This window comes from Dipodomys spectabilis, unplaced genomic scaffold, assembly GCF_019054845.1.
Source record: "Dipodomys spectabilis isolate Male_0828 unplaced genomic scaffold, ASM1905484v1 ptg000069l, whole genome shotgun sequence".
In the NCBI taxonomy this organism is placed as follows: domain Eukaryota; kingdom Metazoa; phylum Chordata; class Mammalia; order Rodentia; family Heteromyidae; genus Dipodomys; species Dipodomys spectabilis.
In genome coordinates, this window is record NW_024870746.1 from 22933891 (window position 1) to 22955329 (window position 21439).

Genomic DNA, 21439 nt, shown 5'->3' on the forward strand with positions numbered 1-21439 from the left:
GTAATCTTAAAGCCAGGATATCAAGTGTACTTGAGGTCTGGTACCTTTGCAGTGGGGGACAGCAGGGGACCACGTCCCCTCAGGGGTGCAATGTATGGATTCTTCTCCCACCAACACATAGCCAGGGTCACAGATGTAGTTTACAGATGTTCCTGGGTCAAAGTGGACCATGTGTTTCCCTTCTTTTTGCCCATTGAGAATTTCAGGAGGGGCCTGGCATGCTAAAGCAAAGGAAAAATACAAAAATCCTCTTTTAATGTAAACCACAGAAACCAGGCGCGGTAGATGGTAGATAGATCATGCCTATAAGCCAAGCTACTCTTGGAGCTGCTTATTCTCAAGCTGAGATCAGGGTAGACAGACGTGAAAGATTCTTAGCTCCAACAAACAACAACAAAGATGGAGCCAGGCAAGAATGCAAGGCCCCAAGTTCAAGTACACACACACACACACACACACACACACACACACACACACACACACACACGGGTGCACAACAGAAAGAAACCCAAAGTAATTGGCATGAATGTTAGAATTCCATGGTGGCAGTTGCCTGGCACAGAGGGGCATCTCGCAGTAATTTTTGAACGTGGCTTTCCCCTCTATCTGGTTTTCCTTTCTGTGCTGAAGCAGTTTCAGATCTTATTCAGTTTCCTGTTGAGCGTAACTCCTCTCCTGTCACCTCCATTCTTAAAGTGCCATCTCAGATGCTTTGAAGGGGCTTCTGACATAGCCCTGGGTGAGGCTTTGATGACTTGGCTTTTAAGAAATCAACGTTTAGCACAAACAAGTGGTCTCCCCGATTCTTTTTGTCTTTCCTAAAGAAATGGACAACTTAGTGATCTCTAACATTTTTCCCTCTGAGCATTGAAACAACAGTGGAGATGGTATGAAGAAAGCACGCCGCAGACATTAGTGTGACTGAGCATACTGGAGCTGGAAAAGGCCCTGTTTAAAGTCCCTTAGCTCTGCCTCTTAGCTCTTTCAAAGCCAGGCGTCCGTAGCACCTTTGCTGAGTACTGGAACACCTACCCTTTTCACACACCGGGGCTGGTGGCTCCCATATTCCTTGGGCATTGCACCGGACTTTGCTGCTGCCCTTCATGGTGAAGTCAGACTCACAGGCGAACACCACAGTCTCATTATAGGAATACTGCTCTTTCTGCACAGATAATGTTAGGCCTCTGAGAATATGGGGATGTGAACACTGAATGGCTGAAGTGGAGAGTTCACAGCGTGGGGCAGGGGCGCTCCAGCTCCCAGACATCAGGCTCCCCGCGGTACAGTGGATAGTGCTCTCCCCTACAAGGACAAACTCGATTCCTCCCTCTGGGCCTGGGTCACACGTGTAAGTGACTCTGCTTCCATAGGGAAAATGCACTGAAGAGCTGCCTGTATGTCTTCCATTGAGAATAGCGGAAGGCGCTGGGCAAAGGATTTCTAGAGAAATTGCAGAGAGATACAAATGATCACAGACTGCAGATAAGAAGGCCCTAAGTGTTGCTGGGAACTTCCTCACATACTAGGTTCAAAGGCAATGATATTTTGAATCTGGAATGAGTCCAGCCAGGCAGCTAGCTGGGATGATAACTTGGAACTTCCTTTCTGAGTTTACCTAGTCTGGCTCCATCTATTTCTAAGATCTGCTTTGTGTGAGTAACCTGGCTGTGTACTTAGCATGTCTATGTAGTTGTGTTTTGTTTTTTGCAGGCCCTGGGACTTTAACTCTGGGCCTGAGTGCTATCCCTGAGCTTCTTTTGCTCAGGGTTAGTGCTCTACCACTTGAGCCACAGCATTACTTCTAGCTTTTTTGAGTAGTTTATTGGAGGTAAGAGTTGCATAGACTTTGCTGTCCAGGCTGGCTTTGAACCATGATCCTCACTTCTCCGCCTCCTGAGTTGCTAGGCTTACTGATGCCCAGCTCTATGTAGTTTTGAGGGAAGGAAAAGCTTAGAAACTCTTCCTGGACTGGAGGAAGCCAGAGAATAACGAGGTCTTGTAGGCTGATACCATGGAGGCTGTCAGTGATAGCATACTCCCTTAAGATTTTAGTTCTTTGTTGTGAGCCTGTATGATAATGAATGTATGTGGTGTCCTGTTGAGCCTCTGAGATTCCTTAGAAACCAGTGAGTTACCTCACCTACCTTCACAGACAGGCTGTTTGGTCCAAACAGCTTTTTGTCCAACAATCACACACTGACTAGAAGGTTGGCCTTTTAACCAATACCTGCAAAGAGAGGGTTGTCGTTTTTGAACTGTTGATAGCTTGTGCTGAAGAACAACAGCCTTTACTTAAAAATCAAAGACAAGTTCACTTAATCTCTGAGCACCTACTCTTTCTATCAGTGCCCTCTCTCTCTCTCTCTCTCTCTCTCTCTCTCCTCCCCCTCCCTGTCTGGGCCTCCCTCTGTCTTACTCCCCTTCCCCTCCCTCTCTCCCACAAACCCCACTCCAGGCTGTTCTTACAGAGATCCCTTCTTTCTGCAGGCTTCATGGTTTATACTGTGTGTGTAATCCAAATGAATGAAATCTCACTCCTCCCCTCCACTCACCCTTCATTACAGGTGAAGCTCGCAGTTACACCAAACCGAGGACTTGCAGGTGCCTTTACCTTCCCATTGGGAAATGGTCCTAGAGGGTCACACTGAGCCTCTAGAAAACATCCACACATAAGAAAGCATACCAAATAACAGAACAACAATCCAATTTCTTCAACTAGATTGTGATTTTAGGGTACCTTTGCAAGTGGGACTGTCTGAGCTCCAGTCTCCTGAGGATAAACACTCAATAGTCTTCTGTCCATCAAGCAAGTAGCCAGGCTGGCAGCTGTAAGTCACAGATGACCCTGGGGCATAGTGGCCAGCCTTTTGCCCTGTGTGATACCCATGACGGATCTCAGCAAGTGGCGGACACTCAAGCGGGAAATCTTTATACACATCAGAAAAAAAAACGCCATCAGATAATACAGCCTTCACAAGCTAAATGCTGACATAGAACCAAGAGTTACATAAATGGCATGTGGTCTATGTATCGCTGTTCATCATTAACTTTCAACTCAGCCTTTAAAAAATTCTCTTGGCAGTACCAGGGGATTGAACTCAGGATCTAATACCTGAGTGCTCTACCACTTGAACCATACCACCAGCCCCTTGGTTATTTTTGAGCTTGAGTCTCACTTGCTGCCCAGGGACCTGGACTGTAATCCTCTTACTTGTTCTTGCCTGTGCCTCTGGGGATGACGGGCCTGTACCACTGCACCCAGCCACTAGGTTACACTGTAGTAACAGATACATGCCATTCCACCTCACAGGTGGTGGGGATGAGAGCTCATGAACGTTTATGCCCCGGCTGGCCTCTCAGTGTGATTCTCTAATCTCCACATTTCAAATGACTAGGTTTACAGGCTTAAGCCATCATGCTCAGCTCTGAATTGAGCCTTTAAAGGTCAAACAGACATTGTATCATTGTATCCATTTCCTGTCATGACTATTGTAAGGTTCTTATCTTTGATTACACTATACTTTGGCTTGAGAAAAATATTAATTGTTAAAAAGGCTATTTTCATCTCAGATTTAAAATTGTTCTCTGGTCCAAAAGGTACATGCTATCATTTAGAGAGTTATATTATCAGACATTAGAATATTGTTTATTGGCTTTTTATATCTGGTGTATATGCATATGTAGATATATGAGGCATACATGGATATCATATATATTACTTTAGTCTTGCTTCCTTTATTTAATGATACAGTGTATTTGATGTCTGTAACATCTTTTTTATGTCAGTACATAAGCCTTATTTATTTATTTGTTTGTGCTGGTGTACTAAGGCTTAAACTCAAGGCCTCAGTGCTCTCCATAGCTATTTTGGTTAAGGCTGGTATTCCACAACTTCAGCCACAACTCCACTTCTGTTTGTTTGTTTGTTCTGGCTATTTGGAGAAAACAGTCTCACAGACTTATCTGCCCAGGCTGGCTTCATCTTAGCTTTCTGAATGGCTATGATGATAGGCATGAGCTACGACACCTGGCTCTAAGTCTGTATAAAGGCTTGTTTTTCCATACAAGCCAATTTGCGACTACTTTAAGATCCCCTTCCTCCCAGATTATCCATCCCTCTCTCTATTGATTGATCAACTCATTAACACATAGATGGGATCCTGGTTTTGAACAAGTTGTTTCTTAGATCTTTAATCTACTTAAAATTTCTCAGCATTGTTCTTTATTAAGAAAATTAAAATACCCCGTTGTGTTGGTATAACTTGTACCAAACATTGCCTGTACCTATAGCATTAAATGTAGATTTGGATTTAGAGTTTTTGTTAGCCATACAACCCACATCAAATGAGAAGGAAATGGAGATACACAATGACTGTACTTTCAAAGTCATTTGATTTTACATATGACAGCTCAGGAGATGACGTGGGGGAAGAGTAGATCTATTGAGGACATGTTTGCTAAGGCCACAGAGCGCACAGCCCTGCCTGGGCCAGACTATATTAACAGATAAACATAGATGAATGTTATTTCCCTTGGTTGTCTTTTTGGTAGTAGATTCCATATTTCCTCTTATTTTAACACTTAGCTATATAGTTTAAAGATCACCCGGTTAACTGATCCCATTCTTGGGAAACTTTTCCCACTCAATTATGAGGTAAATTCAATTAAATTTTCTTATACTCAAACTCCTTTTCTCATTTGATCTTTGTTGTTGATTTTTTTTGTTGTTGTTTGACTCAGGGCAGGCACCCCTGTCTCTGAGCTTTTGTGCTCAACGCTAGCTCTTTACCACTTGAGCCACAGCTCCACTGTGGGCTTTTTTGATGCTTAATAGGAGTTAAGAGTCTCATGGACTTTCCTGCCTGGGCTGGCTTCGGACCACATTCCTTAGATCTCAGTCTTGATGCTTTTTGTTTTTGTTTTGTTTTGTTTGGAGGGGCAGTTCTATTCCTCTACACCGAAGAAAAACCAGGACGCTATAATGTTCACTGTTCCTCTTGCTTCCCCCTTCTGCCCGTACCATTCATATGTGTAGACGGTTCTCTTAGAGGAATGGAAAGCACGCTCTGGCCACAAAGGCAGGAGAGCCCCATCTCTTGAATGGGTTTTGTTTTTTCATGTGAGTCATACTTACCACTCTCACAGGTTGGCACTGGTGTGGGTCCCCATGTGCTATTTGCTCGGCACCAGACAGTTTTGTTTCCTTTCATGGTAAAGTTGGCGTGACAGGCAAATGTCACAGAACGGCCATGTGTGTATGATGTCCTAGATCCTTCCTTCTTGTACCCTCCGGGCACTTTGGGCTCGGTGCACCTAGCATTTCTATTGAAATATTCACATGTAGGAGCAGCTTTGTCCCAAACTCCAGTCACGTTGTCTTTACTTATGCAAAAAAGCGCCTTTTCTCCGATGAGGCGAAAGAGATTTGGGCAAGAGTATATTACAACAGTACCCAGAGAAGGGGTACCAGAGACAAGACTTTTCCCACCATTTTTGATAGGAGGAGGAGGGTCACAAGAAATCCCTGGAAAGGAGGAAAAGGATTATATAGGGGTACTGATCATTGCAACAAAAGGATTCACATTTAAACAAAAGATCCACATCACTCTTTTCAGAAGCAGAAATCTGTGGGATTTATTTCTTACTCATAAAGACCGTTCATTCCCAATCTCCTAAATTCTTACCTCCATGTAAACTGTGGTGGTCAATTTGAACAATGAACAAAAGATAAACTTGGCACATGAGAATAATAAATTCATGGAATATTAATGAATTTCAAATACCCACTGTCGTTCAATAGCTGTATGACCTTAGGCAAGTCGTACCCTCAAGTGTGGTAAGCAGCCAGTAGGACAAAAGAATGTGAAGGGCACCATTACAAAATCTGGAACATATCTTAAATTCAGTGCCTATTTTAAACACACAACAGGACTACAGGTAGCTTGACCACTTTTAGTCCTTCCCATAAAAACACACTGCAGGTGATTTTGTCATCTCTTAACGCCAGGCCCCATTGAGAAAGGAAGCTATAGAAAATGAATAGAAAATTTGAATCATGACCTCATATCCTTTATTTACCTATCCTGAAGGGGCATGAAGGATATTAGTTACTAATAGCTACTTTGGTGTGTGCACACCTTTCCTGGGTAAGTTTCAGAATGAAGGGAAGCTTGCCAACTTCCACATTTCCTAGTTATCCTCCATTTGGCTCTGAGAGGAGCTCTTCGGTAGAAAAATGGCATATGAAGACACAGCAAACTTTTCAAACACATTAGTACTAGGCTCAGATTCAGTATGGGTCACCTTCAAGAGTCCTTACTGTTATATATATGAAATCCACAATACAATATGCCATTTAATGTGCAACCCATGAAATGCTTTCAACCTGCATTCTAAAACACAGAAGAGAATGGCTTCTGTGTGTTCAAAGTATACACATGGATGGTAGGATATAGTCAACACACGTATGGAAGCACTCACAAAAACCAAGAGGCCACGATTTATATTTGATGAGTTTTGTTTTCTACTCACATTCACAGACAGGAAACTTATTATTCCAGATTACTGTCACTCCTTCTGCGACACACTGACTAGAAGATTTGCCATTTAACCGGAACCTTAAACAATAAGGGTAGCAAATCATCACAAGGTCGAATCGAATCTACATTTTAAAGCATTTCCAGCTGAAGGGAAAATGTTACTTGTGACTCTGCTCAGCAACACGACGAATTCAGACTAGGTAAAAACACAGGGAAAACAAATCCTAGGAGCTGTATTCTTTTTTTTCCCCTTTATCTCTTGCATCTGTGACAACCAAATCTCAATATTCTCTTGACTAACTTGACACAAACATCCTTAGTTCCTGGAGAAGCAAACATCAAAGATCTTGTTTCACAAGTTCACCCCAAGGAATTTATCCTACTGAACCCCAACCACAGCTTGTTCTCCTTAACAGGAGCCATCACTTCTGATCCAAAGTTTTCCCTTCCAGATGATGAACACACTATTCCCAGTCTGGCTGGGAAAAAGCAGAGAAGATTTGATTAATTGACAGGCTTCTGAGTCGTAAAGGATGAAGAAAAGGACAGAAAACAAATGAAACCATTGGCTGTCTTTCGAGTTCATACTTGGCAGTGTGTAGCTACGGGTGGGCATTCAGGCTCTATCCTCACACTCACCCTGGGTCACAGACAAAGGAAACCTCTGCCCCAAGCTGAAAATTGGGAGGGAGCAGCACACGGCCATTGGGAAGTTGGTTGGGAATGGCATCACATGATTTCACTAGGAAAGAAAAGACAAGGCTAGCATGGGAAGAATCGGGAAAGGGTTGAGTTTCCTTTGGATGGATCAGAGCTGTTGGCACCTTCACATCTGGGGGTGGTAGAACTCCAGGTTCCCAAGGATGTGCACTGAACAAGGTTAGTTCCCACGAGGGTGTAGCCAGGCTCACAGCTGTAGGATGCTTCCTGTCCAACTGAAAAGAATTCCTTATCCTTTGTATTAGAAGTACCATGATGGATACTCGGAGGTGGCAGACACCCTGAGAAAAGAACAGGACCAGAACGAGTCCTTTTACTTCTGAAATGAAACGTTCTTCTCTACAGCTCCTAGCCTGCTTGGGGTTGGTAGGATGAGGTAACCACGCTTGAGTAGGGCTCATGTACATTACGCTGCTCAGTCCTGCTGAACCACAAAGCTGTCTTTTCCCTGCCTTGATCTGAATCAGGAAACATCATGCCTGCCAATCATCCTTCATCTCCTGCATCTCAAGGGCCTGAGATATTGTTTCAATAATATAGCCAAGGGAACCAAACTTGCGTAACACATCTTCTCCACCTAAATCTAGCTTTACCTTTCTGCTCCCCAAACAAAGTGAAGGAGATTTCTGAGCCTTGTGAAAGGCGTTCCCGATACTGCCAGGTTTTTAGAAAGTCAAAAATTATACAATAAGAGGAGAGAGGGGGTAAATGGTGGGCATAGATTTCATCTGACTACTCGCCTTCTTCCATAAGGGTTACATTATCTTTGATATGAGAATATTTAATGTGTAAATTATTTTGAATCAAATTCTTATTTCAGTTTCTCCCATTGAGATGGCCAATAGGATTGAGAATTCATTATATCCTCATTTAATCTAGTTGAGTCATTTTTATATCTAATTACTGGCTTTGGCACTTATTTATATTTTCTAATGGATATAAACATGCATACTTATGTAATACCTAGTACTCTACAAACACATGAATACATTGTATCATATTCTACTTAGGGCAAATTCATCTATCTTCTCAAACTTCTATCACTTCTTTGTTGTAAAACCTTAATTTTTTTCATCTAGCCTTTTTTTTTTCCTCGTTGTTAGTCATAGGGCCTGAATTTGGGGCCTGAGCACTGTCTCTGAGCTCTACTGTTCAAGGCTAGTGCTCTACCACTTTGAGCCACAGCTCTGCTACTGGTTTTCTGGTGGTTAATTGGATTTGTTTTGGGTTTTTATTGGGTCCGGTCATGGGGCCTGAACTCTGGGCCTGGGCGCTGTCCCTCAGCTCTTCAGCTCAAGGCTAGTGCTCTACCACTTGAGCCACAGCGCCACTTCTGGCTTTTTTCTTTTTGCTTATGTGGTGCTGAGGAATCAAACCCAGGACCTCATGCATGCAAAGCAAGCGCTCTACCACTGAGCCACATTCCCAGCCCAGTCTGGTGGTTAATTGGAAGTAAGACTCTCACAGCCTTTCCTCCCCAAGCTGGCTTTGAACCATAATCCTCAGATCTCAGCCTCCTGAGTAGCTAGGATTGCAGGTCTGAGTCACCAGTGCCCAGCTCTTCTGGCCTTTTTGAAGTACACAGATTCATTATCATGAATCACAGCTGTGCTACTGTGCAAGACAGCACACGAACTTATTTCTTCAATTTGACTATAACGTAATGCTTGTTCATCAAGATCTTTCCTACTGCTCTCCCCAGCTTCTGTTCTTCTATGAGACCACCATTTTTAGATTCTATATGCAAGTTGTAATGCATGGTATTTGCCTTTCTGTGCCTGTCTTATTTCCCTTAATATAATAAGCTACGGCTCCATCCATGTTGTAGTCAATGCCAGACTTTCACTCCTTTTCATGGCTGCCTGCTATTCCATTGTGTGTATATATGACATTGTCCTTGATTGATAGACACTTGGTTGTTTGTCTTTCATGGCTACTATGAACGATACTTCGGTGTACAAGAAAGTGCAGTGATCTCTACAGCATTCTGATTACATTTCACTTGACATCTATCCAGAAGGAGCTTTGCCAGGTCATGAGGCGGCTCTCTTTATGTTTAACTTTTGGAGGAGCCTCATACTGTTATTCATAGCATCTGTACCAATTTACATGGTCACCCACTGTGTGTAAGATTCCCTCTGCTCCGAATCCTCCATTGTCCTGGCCGTACTTTTTCTGATTAGCAGCCATTCTAATCAGGTGAGAAGATCTCATTATGGTTTTGATTTGCTTTTATCCTCATGACTCATGCTGTCGAGAATTCTTAGATAGCTCTTGGCTATTCCTTTGGTTTCTATTCATATGTTTTAAAATGAGGTTATTTAAGTTTCTTTGCTACTGAGTTATTTGAGTTCCTTATGTTTTCTGGATAGCCACCCCTTGTTATGTAGCTTGCAGATACTTTGTTCCATTCTATATGTTCCCGCTTTATTCTATCATTCCTTCTGTTGTGCAGAATTTAGGACCTCATATCTACCAGGGCAGTGCTCTTTAACTGGTGTGATGAGCCATCTCCCCAGCTCTCTTTGTTTTAGTATACTTTCCAGGTAAGGCCTCACAGCTTTTATCTCTCGCTCTGTCTGTCTGTAGCTCATTTTTTGAGATAAGGTTTCACTAACTCTTTTGACCTAGCTACCCTCAAGCCACAATCCTCCCCTCTCTGCCTTCCACGCGTAGCTGGGATGACAGGTGTGTGTCACAACACCTGTCCCCTGTGGAAGCCTTTTGGTTTGATGTACCCTTATTTTCCCATGTTTACTTTCATTTCCTATGTTTTGGGGAGTTGTTTTCTAAAACCTTGTAACTGATCCCAATGACCTGAAATGGTTCACCTATGTTTTTTCTAGCCATTTTGTGTCTTACATTTTTGAGCCTTCAAGTTATTTTGACAGCTTTGTAAAAAAAACAAAAAACAACCCCAAAAGCTTTACTAATTTCCCTTACAACAACACAGATGCAATACTGTTCCACAACAATAAAATTTCTTATCTCTTCAACACTTAGATATTACTTCCCAAATTCATTTTCAAATTCATTAGCCACGAAATTCAGCCATACATAACTCTCACGATCCTACTACGCCTATCAGCACCTGTCTCTATTCTGCCAAAAGCCTAATTTTATTTTAAGAAACCCGGAGTATCAGCTCAACTTACCCTTGAAGCAAGTTGGCAGTGGAGGGTCCCATTTGCCATTTGGTTGGCACCATGCAATGCTGCTGCCTTTCATAGTAAAGCCAGGCTTGCATGCAAACATCACTGAATCGTTTAAGAAAAATGACCATCTAAATCCAGATTCTATATGTCCGTTTTTAATTTCTGGCCTTGGGCACTTGACTAAATCAATGCACTGCGGGGGTGGGCTGCTCCAGATGCCAACTTGATTGTCTTTGCTGGTGCAATATATCGATTTCTCACCCACCAGATCAAACAGCTTTTCCCCATGTCGTCCAATGTGGCAGTGATATGTTACCACACTTCCATAGGGAAAGATTTCTCTACTGGTGCTGAAGAAGGTCCCATTGGAGATGGATGGGGGTGGCTCACACAGAATAGCTTAGGTGGGGGCAGGTAGGAAAAGAGAAGGCATTTAGATGTTATAATCCCTGAGAACTTTCTCTGCACAGGCTTCCGCTGAGCCTACAATTGATCAATCTTATTGAACTTGTGTGTCCTGAGTTAAAAGGTGATCCTAAATGGAAAGGATCCAGGTAGGAAAATGCATGGGACTCTGAACGATGAAGCCTCTAAAGGCTGTAGATAAGCTGGTCACTAGTCCCCAGCCAGCGGATGGATAAACGCCTACGGGAAACAGTGAGGCTGACTTAGTTTGTGCATGGTAATGAGGCTGTGTGTGAGCTCATGATCTATTTTAGAGCTAGGAATTTATTCCTTATGCAGTCACTTTTCCTCACAGGTCAGCAGGGAGAGGGAAGTGTGGTGAGATGAGGAAGTCACAGAGGAAAATAAATCACTGCTCTGTGCCAAAACTAGTGAAGCCTTCCTAGGGGACTCAGGTTGATGCAGATGCCCAGCGACTCTCTAGGAGTGCAAGAGGAATTGAATAGAGTGCCATAAAGAAATCGTTTTACTCACATTCACAAGAAGGCATATCCGCATCCCAGACTACAGTATTGTCTGAGACAATGCACGTAGCAGAAGAGTCACCAATGAGTTGATATCTAGGGACAGAGAAATGTGTGGTCACCTCTGAGCTACACTTGAGTCTTATTTTATTTGTTTGTTTATTTGGTGCCAGTAATGGAGCTTGAACTCAGGTCCTCACACTTTCCTTTGACTTTTTTAGTCCAGTCTGTTGCTCTACCACTTGAGCCACCTCTACATTCTGCTTTTAGTTGAAGAGAAGAGTCATGTAGACTTGCTTGCTTGGGCTGGCTTCAAACCACAATCCGCAGGTCTCAACCTCCTGAGTAGCTAGGATTACAGGCATGAGCCACCAGTGCCTGACATCATTTACATTTTAGAAAGGCCTCAATTTTTCTTTAAAAAATAAGATATAAAAGAATAGAATGTGTAACAGGTAGTGGTGAAAAAAATCAAAGACTCAATAATTTAGAGCCAAAGGACATTTGACATCATCAATAGCATAGGACAGTTAAAACTAAAGAGGAGCCCCCTCTCCATTTTCTGTGGGGACTTTCTCGAGTTGTTTTCTGGAGCAGATTAGGGTGATAACACCATATTTTGCTTATTTAACTTTAAAGGGTAGGAAGTAAGGACCTGAGTCTCTTTTGGATTGGTGGATAGCATTGACTCTCAGGAATGGATAGTTTCTGGTTAGAATTAATATTCTACTTTGCATATATCCTGGAGATGTCTACTGCCAACTCACCCTTTGTTACAAGAAAATGTAATGGTTGACCCAAACTCGATCCCCATGGGTGTACGCACAGAGCCATGGAGCAGGTCTTGGGGCCTCCTACATGATTTGCCTATAAGGGGAAACAAGACAAAACAAAAGAGAATTGGGGACTAGAATCCAGAAGACCTTGTGTTTTGTATTAAATCCTAATGAGGTGGGAATTTGGTTCCCCAATAGTTGAATCTACTTAAATCTGGGCCTGGGCGCTGTCCCTCAGCTCTTCAGCTCAAGGCTAGCACTCTACCACTTGAGCTACAGTGCCACTTCCAGCTTTTTCTGTGTATGTGGAACTGAGGGATCGCACCCAGGGCTTCATACACACTAGGCCAGTGCTCTACCACTAAGCCACCTTCCCAGCCCTCAAATATAATTTTTTAATATTTAAAGAATTCATACCTTTTATGGATCAGTCGGTTCTAGAATCCTCTTTGTTTTAAGCGTATGTTTCTGTAGCTGGATGCACAACTGTACTTGAGGTTGATTATAACTTAGAATCTCCATTTTTCCCTCTTTCTTATTATGTCCATGGATGGCATCGCCTAACAAATCTCCTGGATCAAAGCAACCTCGCAGTCATCCTTTCCTTTCTGACACTCACCCTTGACCCCTGGCCCTTATTCGCTCACCACATTGACTGACAGGAGTCTGGTTATTCTGCCACTGCTGTAGTCTCTCATTTGGATTATTGAGTGATATAATTCTACACATGTAAAACTCAGGTCACCCTCGTGTGAGTACACCCTCCACAGAATGTACACAAATGAGGTCACATCATACCCACATTGGAACACATACAATGGTTTACAACTGTTTCTAGGAAATATATACCGCCTATTATATAGTTAAATGCTAGTATACTTATCACTATTCCTAACCAAGTAGACTCTACCATACTGATTTTTTTGGTCTATTTTCTTTAGACATCATATTCCTTCCCACCTATAAGCTTTTGTGTACACAAAAAGTGTCTTCTGCCCACAACTAGATTTCCCTAATGTTTCTAGATAACTACTTACTTTTCTATGATCTTAGGCCATGTTTCCTCTAAAAATAAATGATATGTACAACATGTATTTAAAAATCAGTCATTACTGATTGTAGGAAATTCCTAAAAGGTAAAACTACCCAACTATTTGGTTTTCCCAAACCCTATTGTTTAATTTCATGTATCATACCTACTACTCATTCAAAACTATTTATTGAATTGAGTGGTACAAGAATGAACTGAATTAACACTTTTCTTTTTCTTTTTTCCCCCCCCTCCCCTTTCTTTTTTAGGTCATAAGGCTTGAACTCAGGGCCTGGGTGTTGTCTTTGAGCTTTTTTTGTTTGAAAGCTGAAGGCTAGCACTCTATCACTTGAGCCACAGCTCTACTTCTGGCTTTTTGGTGGTTATTTGGAGATAAGAGTCTTATGGACATTGCTGACTGGGTTGGCTTTGAACAGTGATCCTCAGATCTCAACCTCCTGAGTAGCTAGGATTATAGGCATGAGGAGCCACCAGTGTCCAGCTGACACTTTGTAGACTAACTTTTTTACCTCATCCTAAGACATTGCAGAATGAAGAGATGATCAGAAAGAAGTCATGGAGAAAATAAGACATACAGGGTTGGCCAGTGGTAATGACTTTAACCCAATTAATAGCGCACTCTGAAATAAAAGGAAACATGGAGACCCTGGGAGCACCCTTTGCTTGCCATGAGCTACTAGTGTGTCAGTCTTTTATCTGGACTAGATCCTCTAGGACACGAGATGGAGAGTGACAAGGATTACTCACGTTTACAGAACTGTTGAGCATCTGACCACTTGGAATTCTCTAGGCAGGTGATAAAGAATGACTTCTTGGTAAAGCCAGGGAGGCATTTGTATTCCCAAGTTGTGCCAACAGCAAACTCAGACTGATCACTCCCAATATTATTAGGCTTAGCAAAAGGGTACCTTGGCAGGAACTTACACTGACCTAGAGACAGAGATTATAGGGGTATCAAAACTAAGAGAAGGGCTGAGGGCGTGGCTCCAGAGGTAAAGTGCTTGTTTGAAACTTACTTTGTACTTTAAAGCAAAGTACAAAGTGAAGCGTGGGTAGGCCTTTTCGTCTGCTTTTGTTTTGTCACCCGTTGTTGTAACAACATTCAGTTTTTAGGACAGACCTCAGAGGAAGAACTAGAGAAAATAAAATTTCATAATATCCTAGAAAGACCCTGTGGTTACTTCATTGCGTTACAAATTTTAAATAAAAATAAGTGAGTTTTTGTTTGTTGTTGTAGTTTTTCTTTTTGTTTGCTCTGGTTCTGAGACTTGAACTCTGGGCCTGGGTGCTGTCCCTTAGCTTCTTTTGCTCAAGGCTAGTGCTCTACCATTTGAGCCACAGTGCCTCTTCCATTTTTTCCCCCCCCCCGTTGTTTGCCTTTCACAGTAAGGTCAGAGTCTGGGGAAATGGAAAAAGCCTGTGGTGAAGGCCTTCAGCGATCAGCATACATGCTTGCGTTGGTTTTAGATTTATTTGAGGGAGAGCAGATATTCATATTTTTTCCTGCCTGTAATGAAGCATAATTGGCATACTTAAAACAGCATGTAATTAACATGTATGATGTGTTGAGTTTGGAGCAAAAAAAAAAAAAATCTCCACTTTTTTTTTTGTCAGTCATGGGGTTTGAACTCTGGGCCTGGGTGCTGTCCCTGAGCTTTTCAGCTCCAGGTGAGTACTCTACCACTTGAACCACAGCACCACTTCTGGTTTTCTGGCAGTTAATTGGAGATGAAAGTCTCACAGACTTTTCTGCCCTGACTGGCTTTGAACTGAAATCTTCAGATCTCAGCCTCCTGAGTAGCTAGAATTATAAGCATGAGCCACTGGTGCCCGGCTCCCCACATTTTTTTTTAATATAAGTAAAAATAGAACCTTACAATAAAAAAATCTTAGAGTAAAACTTTTAGGGGATAGCGCAGGAAACTAAAATACATCCTAAGTTATGCATATTTAATATTGTGTGTGTGACAGCTTTTCTCCAGGCCTCACATTTTCATTTAGCTTTTTCCACTCACAACTGGTGCTTGATCATGCCTCAATTCTGGCTTTTTGCTGGTCAGTTGGAGGTAAGAATCTCTCACATTTGTTTTCCCAGGTGGCTTTGAAGCTCAATTCTCAGATCTCAAGCTTCTTCTTGAGAAGCTAGGACTAGAGGGATGAGCTTCTGATGCCAGCAATCCTTTAATAAACCGAAATAATTATCCCAGCCTTTAGTGTCTTCAGAAAAATATGCTTATTCTCCATTATTTTATTTTCACCAACGATAGTAAAATAACCCCAGAGAGAACTTTGGAAAATACTCTCTGATGGTTACTAGATAAAAGGAACTAAAAATTTCCAGACAGTTTCTTCTGACTTAAAACAATCATATTTAATAATTAAATAATTGGTATCCTAGTAGATGGGCAAGAAACGGTAACAATCATGTAAAGGAGGTTTTCAGAAGTCATTTTCCTAGGTTATGAGAGAAGATTCGAGTTTCAACTCCTTAAATTCATTTACAGAGAGCAAGAAGTTCACTTTCCTTTCAGAACCGATAGTCATCATATAGAAATGTGCCTAGCTGCAAAGCCTGCCCAGAGAAGAAGAATATTTGAATGTTAACTTTGAGAGTCTTCTTCAAGCAAGTCGGAGACAGGTAAAAAAACAAACAGTAAACCAGGGGCGCTCCTAAGGTGTTTACACCTTGGCTAAGTTGTAACCAGACTTAGCCTTTCTGTGGCTTCATGCCTCTAGTGGAGAATGAATGTAAGACTGCCCACTGTTAGGACCTAATTGTCACTGGAGAATCCCCATCCATGAATTTACTCCCTCAACTCCTTTAGTTTCCTTCAGCAATGCCTACAAGTGCATATCCTGCAGATCAGAGGATCTTCACTGAGAATCAGACCTCCCTGAAGACAGACTTTTGTACTAGTTATTCTATGCAAGTGGTTTTACTTGTAATTATCAAAAGCAAATAAGAACCATGCCAAATTATCTTTTACAATCTGAAAAAACAAACAATTTAAACTCCTAAGACTTAACACCAATACAGGTTAAAAAGAACTCAAGATCTAAAAATGGCAAAAACACAGGATACATTACAGCTAACACTCCACAATAAAAGCAGATGAGAGTCACACTTGCTGGATAGGGAGCAATGGAAAAGACTCATCTCTAATAAGACCACATGGGATGATCTTTGTCTCTCTGTGTCTCTGTCTCTGTGTCTGTCTCTGTCTGTCTGTCTCTCTCTCTCTCGAACTTGGCCTTCTTCCTAATGAAATTACCCCCAAATCCCAGGATGCAAGACAGAATTCCAGAGTGAGATAAGAACTGCTTAGTTAGATGACTTGTCCTGAGAGCCACTGTGCCCTTTCCACATCTTTCTACAATCAGGTGTAAAGACCAGAGTAGATCACAACTTACCTAAAATGGAAGACAGGATATTCACACATGCACACATACACACACTTCAAACCATCTTTAAAACTAACTAGGCAAAACATTTTCTGGAGAATAGGATATAGTTAGCTCATTATTTGTTTGTAAGGAGCTTTACCTGAATGCCTTGGATCATTTGAAATGAGCGAAGGATGTGTGTGAGTGTGTGCAGGTGCCTGGCTGTGTGTGTGTGTGCCCACACACATATCCACATTATATATAAGATATATATGATGTTATATTCTATAATAATACATTAGTATATTATTATAGAGGCTGGTCAGGAAACATGTTAAAAGGCAAATAATGATATTTGAGAGAGAATGAGCATTATAATTAAATGCTTTAATACTAGGACCTTGCTATTTCATAAGCTGTGTGTGTGTGTGTGTGTGTGTGTGTGTGTGTGTGTGTGTGTGTGTGTGTGTGTGTGTGTGTGTGTGCCAATCCTGGGGCTTGAGCTCAGGGCTTAGGTGCTGTCCCTGAGATTTTTGTTTCTCAAGGCTAGCGCTCTACTACTTGATCCACATCTCTGCTTCTAGCTTTTTGGTGGTTAATTGGAGATAAGAGTCTTATGAACATTGCTGCCTGGGCTGGCTTTGAACTGTGATCCTCATAGCTCAGTCTCTTGAGCAGCCTGGCTTGATGGGTAATCTTTTGAAAGATAGTTACACATATTCCTTAATCATATTCCTTAAGGTACAGTCCTAGACATGGGGCATCCATCTGTGAACACTGGAGACAAAGTTCCCTTCCCCACATATTATATTCCAATCAAAGGAGACAGACCATGAATAAATACCAGGAAATAAGTAAGATGGTACTGAGAAGGAAATGGAGTGGAGTGACAATTCAATGCACTTGAAAGAGGAAGGAACGTGTCATGTCCCCTCCACATGGCATTTAGGTTGCATGTTGGCACAGAGGGAGAGAGAGAGAAAGAGAGAGAGAGAGAGAGAGAGAGAGAGAGAGAGAGAGACCTATGGAGGAGAGACTGGAATAGTGACTGCAGGATGAGGAGGATCCAGCCAAGCACCTGAAGCAGAGGCCTGGTAGCCACACTGGAGTCAGTAGGCTTTAGGGAGAGGCAGAAGGCAACTGCGATCAGGCTGTGGGAAGTAAGTATGAGATAAGCTAGAAGAATAGGAGGGATGGCACAGGATTTCTTAGGCTACCACAAGAAATTTGGAGGGTTCCCTGAGTGGAAGTCATTGGGGAGTTCATGCAAGGCAGCCATGGGACATCATTTGCTCTTTTAAAAGAATGCTCTGGCAGTTGGGCGAATTACACAATTCTGGGTAAAAATGACACTTGGTTCCAAAAGAGGCAGTGATAAGTAGATGCATTTGAAATACATTTTAGGAGAATTGATAAGCTATTGTATTAGATGTAGGATTAAAGAAATGGAAGGAGCCAGTAATTACTTCTAAGCTTTTCACTTGAGTTACCTGATTGAGGGAATTACCATGAAGTAAGATGGGAAGGCCTGGGGAAGAAATGGGCCATGTGTGTGCATGTGTGCACACACGTGTGCATTAAAGCTTGCATGTGTACTTCTGTGTGTGGTAAGGAAAGCGTGTGCTATGTCAGACCTGGTGTAAATACATCGTTACGCACAGATTTGCTGCTCAGAAGAGAAGTCAGGACAACTGATAACAAATTTAAATAGTATTTAAAGCCATGAGACACATGAGATCTTTTAGGAAGAAGATAGAAAAAATGGAAGAGGTCTAGGGTGGAGCCTGAATACCCACTGATATTTAGACCTAGGGTCATAGAAACTGAGCATAAGTAGACACCTGTGGAAAACAAAGATCAGAGACCCTGTTGTGGAAGATGAGAATGACAACTGTTTTGTGAAGGAGGAAGTAGTCCGCTTTGGACGAAAGCATGGGCACAAGGATGCGCAATGCACAGACAGGCGAGGCCCAGTCACAAGGACCTCGTTGACCCATTGGAGTAGATTGTAGATTCCCCCCCCCCCCCCCCCCCCGACACACACACACACTGGCATTCAAGAGCCCATTTAGATTTTCTTAAAGCCAAGGAGTGGAAAATGAATATGTATATAGGTAGCATACATATGCAGATGATAGGTAGATTGATTGATTGATAGATTGATTTTTGTTTTTCATCGTCCGAAAGTTTTACAAGACTGGAGACAGAGTGGCTTGTACATGAGTAATTGGATTGCTCAGGATTGCAATACTGGTATGCGAAAGATTTAACAAAGGCTGTCTTGGCATGGTGAACACATCTGTGTACTCAGGAGGCTGAGGTGGGATGATCTCAAGTACAAGTCATTCTGGGCTACTTAAAAAGACCTAGGAGCGGGCTGGGAAGGTGGCTCAGTGGTAGAGCGCTTGCCTTGCATGCATGAGGCCCTGGGTTCGATTCCTCAGCACCACATAAGCAGAAAAAGCCAGAAGTGGCGCTGTGGCTCAAGTGGTTGAGGGCTCACTTTGAGCTCACTTTGAGCTGAAGAGCTGAGGGACAGCACCCAGGCCCAGAGTTCAGGCCCCACAACCAACAAAACCCCCTCCTACCCACCCCCCAAAAAAGACTTAGGAGCAAGAAAAGGAGAGGAAGATGGAGGGAGACAGGGGGAGGGAGAAAAGGAGGACGAGAGAGTAAAAGAGAGAAGGAGAAGTAAGGAGAGAAGAAGTGGGAGGGAAAAAGGGAAGGGGAGGGAGAAAGAAAGAGGGAGGGAGGGGAAGGATAAGAAAAAGGAGAAAGAAAAAGGATGGGGAGGGGATATGAGGAGAGAGATATAAAGAGTATGGGTAGGAGAGAGAGAGAGAGGAGAGAGAGAGAGAGAGAGAGAGAGAGAGAGAGAGAGAGAGAGATGAACATGGGAACAGGGAAGACCTGCCTTTCTTATTAGGGGACCTGGATGCTGCTCTTGCTCTAGCACTGGAAGGGATGGTGAGGTGAAGAATTTGCTTTTCCACTGATAATATCCTTCTGAACTGTAGACATAGGAATGATTGGGAGGTGGGAGGTAGGTTTGATGCTGTACAGCATGCAGGTGTGTGGCTGTCTGTGATGGCGTCCTTGCTCTCACAGAGATGATAGGAAGAAAGAGGTGAGATGAAGACAGTGATTTTTTTTTTTTTTTTGTCAGTTGTAGGGTTTGAACTCAGCTTGGGAGCTGTCACTGAGCCTCTTTGAGCTCAAGGCTAGCACTCTACCACTTGAGCCACAGCGCCACTTCTGTTTTTTGAGTGGTTAATTGGAGATAAGAGACTTATGAGAACTCTTCTGCCCAGGCTGGCTTCGTACTGGGATCCTCAGATCTCAGCCTCTGGGGTAGCTAGGATGACAGGTGTGAGCCACTGATGCCAGGCAAAGTGATTTCTGAAAAGTGTTCCATTAAGGGTCAGGAGGTGGTGAAATGTCAGTAAGAAAATGGTATGTTGGCATAGAGTGGACCATGTCTGTGATCAGACTCCTGAACAGGCTGGCAGGGGTTTAAATGCTGGCTGCCCAAAACAGGGCCCCACACAGCACACTTGTTACTGATGTGGAGGAGTAACATTTGCTTGATTTCCTCTGCCTTCTAGAGCATCCCTGTGACATCACCGATCAGTGTTTGGCTGATTTCAAGATGAAGAAACAGGATCAGGGCACTTAAATGACTTGCCAAAAGTCACCCAGTTATTGAGGCCGGCAGGCGGCAAATGCCTTAGCGACTTGAACTATACCTGAGGAGCACTTCACAGACATCATCTAGCCAAGAGTTTCCAATCAGAACACATGATACTTCTTTAAAATCAAGCCAAGTTGGAAAAAAATAAAAAAGGTGGAAATACACATGAAGTAAGATCTTGTGGTAGTGTAGTCCCCACCATGAAGGGAAATAATAATAATAATATATAAAAAAAAAAAAACAAGAAGAAAAAACCACAGTTTTAATTCGTGTCTCCACCCTTCCCACTATCCCATCAGAAGAATAAAAAGTCCGTGAGACCCCTGCTGGAGAACCAGAGGTTACTCTGTAGGGAAAAGTTCGCCCAGGCTCTGCTGGGGCTGGAGTGGAGATAGTTTGGTACAGAACCACCTGTGTGCGCTAGGGTCCTGGCGCAGCGCACACGCGCGTATGTGCATGCTAAATCTGGGTAGGTTTCTGATGCAAGCTAGGCAGTGGCTCTTAAAAAACAAAACAAAACCCAAAACCCACTTTGGGCCATTGGCTATGAGTCCCTGCTACATCCAGGGGGCAGATGGGGTGCCAGGGGAGACATTCTCCTCGGGCTCAACATCCATGTCCTGTGGTCCTAGCTTCAGAGGAAGGACCTGGGGACGCGCAGGACGCAGAAGATTGCAGGGAGGGGTCCCCCAAGCCAGCAGGGATGGGGCGAGCGAGCACCCGGCATTGCCCGCCCTCTCCTACTTTCTGGCTCCTGTTTTGCATAGCCCCCCCTCCCTCCCCCGACGATTGAGCTCCCCCATCCCATCCCAGCTCACCGAGGACCCCTGGCGCGAAGACAGTCAAGGAAACCCAGAGCAGGGTGGTGGCGCCCATGCCAGGGCGGCCGCGCCGGCGGCGGGCGGGCGGGTGGGATGCGGTCCGGACCCCGGGAGCTTCCAGCAGCTCCGCAAGTGCGCGTGTGCGCGGGGGCCGGGGCGGCGGGCATCTGCCCGCGCCTGGGGAGGCGGCCGCTTAAATGGGGTATGGCAGCTCGGGGCGGAGGGGGGGGGGTCGGGAGAAGGGGGGCAGGGGGAGGGGGGGCTGGAGAGCTCACCTACAGGTGGCTTGGGGCGGGAGGGCGGGGTAGGGGTGGAGATCAGACGGGGAGGGACGGCCCCCGACACCCGGCGGTGGGAAGGAGACTTGGGGTTC

General features: G+C 43.5%; 1 protein-coding gene across 12 annotated transcripts in view; it reads right to left on the bottom strand.

The window, feature by feature from the left end:
* Cr2 (complement C3d receptor 2) overlaps window positions 1-21203 on the bottom strand; it is a 32127-nt gene extending 10924 nt beyond the window's left edge. The window contains exons 1-14 of one of the 12 annotated variants that reach the window (XM_042681300.1): window positions 21064-21203; window positions 13918-14100; window positions 12111-12210; window positions 11354-11439; window positions 10415-10813; window positions 7364-7540; window positions 7179-7281; window positions 6532-6617; window positions 5135-5524; window positions 2738-2926; window positions 2553-2652; window positions 2145-2227; window positions 1033-1440; window positions 45-221 (exon numbers count right to left, since the gene is read on the bottom strand). In XM_042681300.1, the coding sequence (XP_042537234.1) occupies window positions 45-221; window positions 1033-1440; window positions 2145-2227; window positions 2553-2652; window positions 2738-2926; window positions 5135-5524; window positions 6532-6617; window positions 7179-7281; window positions 7364-7540; window positions 10415-10813; window positions 11354-11439; window positions 12111-12210; window positions 13918-14100; window positions 21064-21121 (2539 nt within the window). In that variant the 5' untranslated portion in view covers window positions 21122-21203. Of the gene's footprint in view, window positions 1-44; window positions 222-1032; window positions 1441-2144; window positions 2228-2552; window positions 2653-2737; window positions 2927-5134; window positions 5525-6531; window positions 6618-7178; window positions 7541-10414; window positions 10814-11353; window positions 11440-12110; window positions 12211-12536; window positions 13372-13917; window positions 14101-21063 lie in introns of those variants that run through there. The other 11 variants (XM_042681301.1, XM_042681303.1, XM_042681302.1 and 8 more) reach the window with 11 other exon arrangements.
* Window positions 21204-21439: the final 236 nt, after the last annotated feature.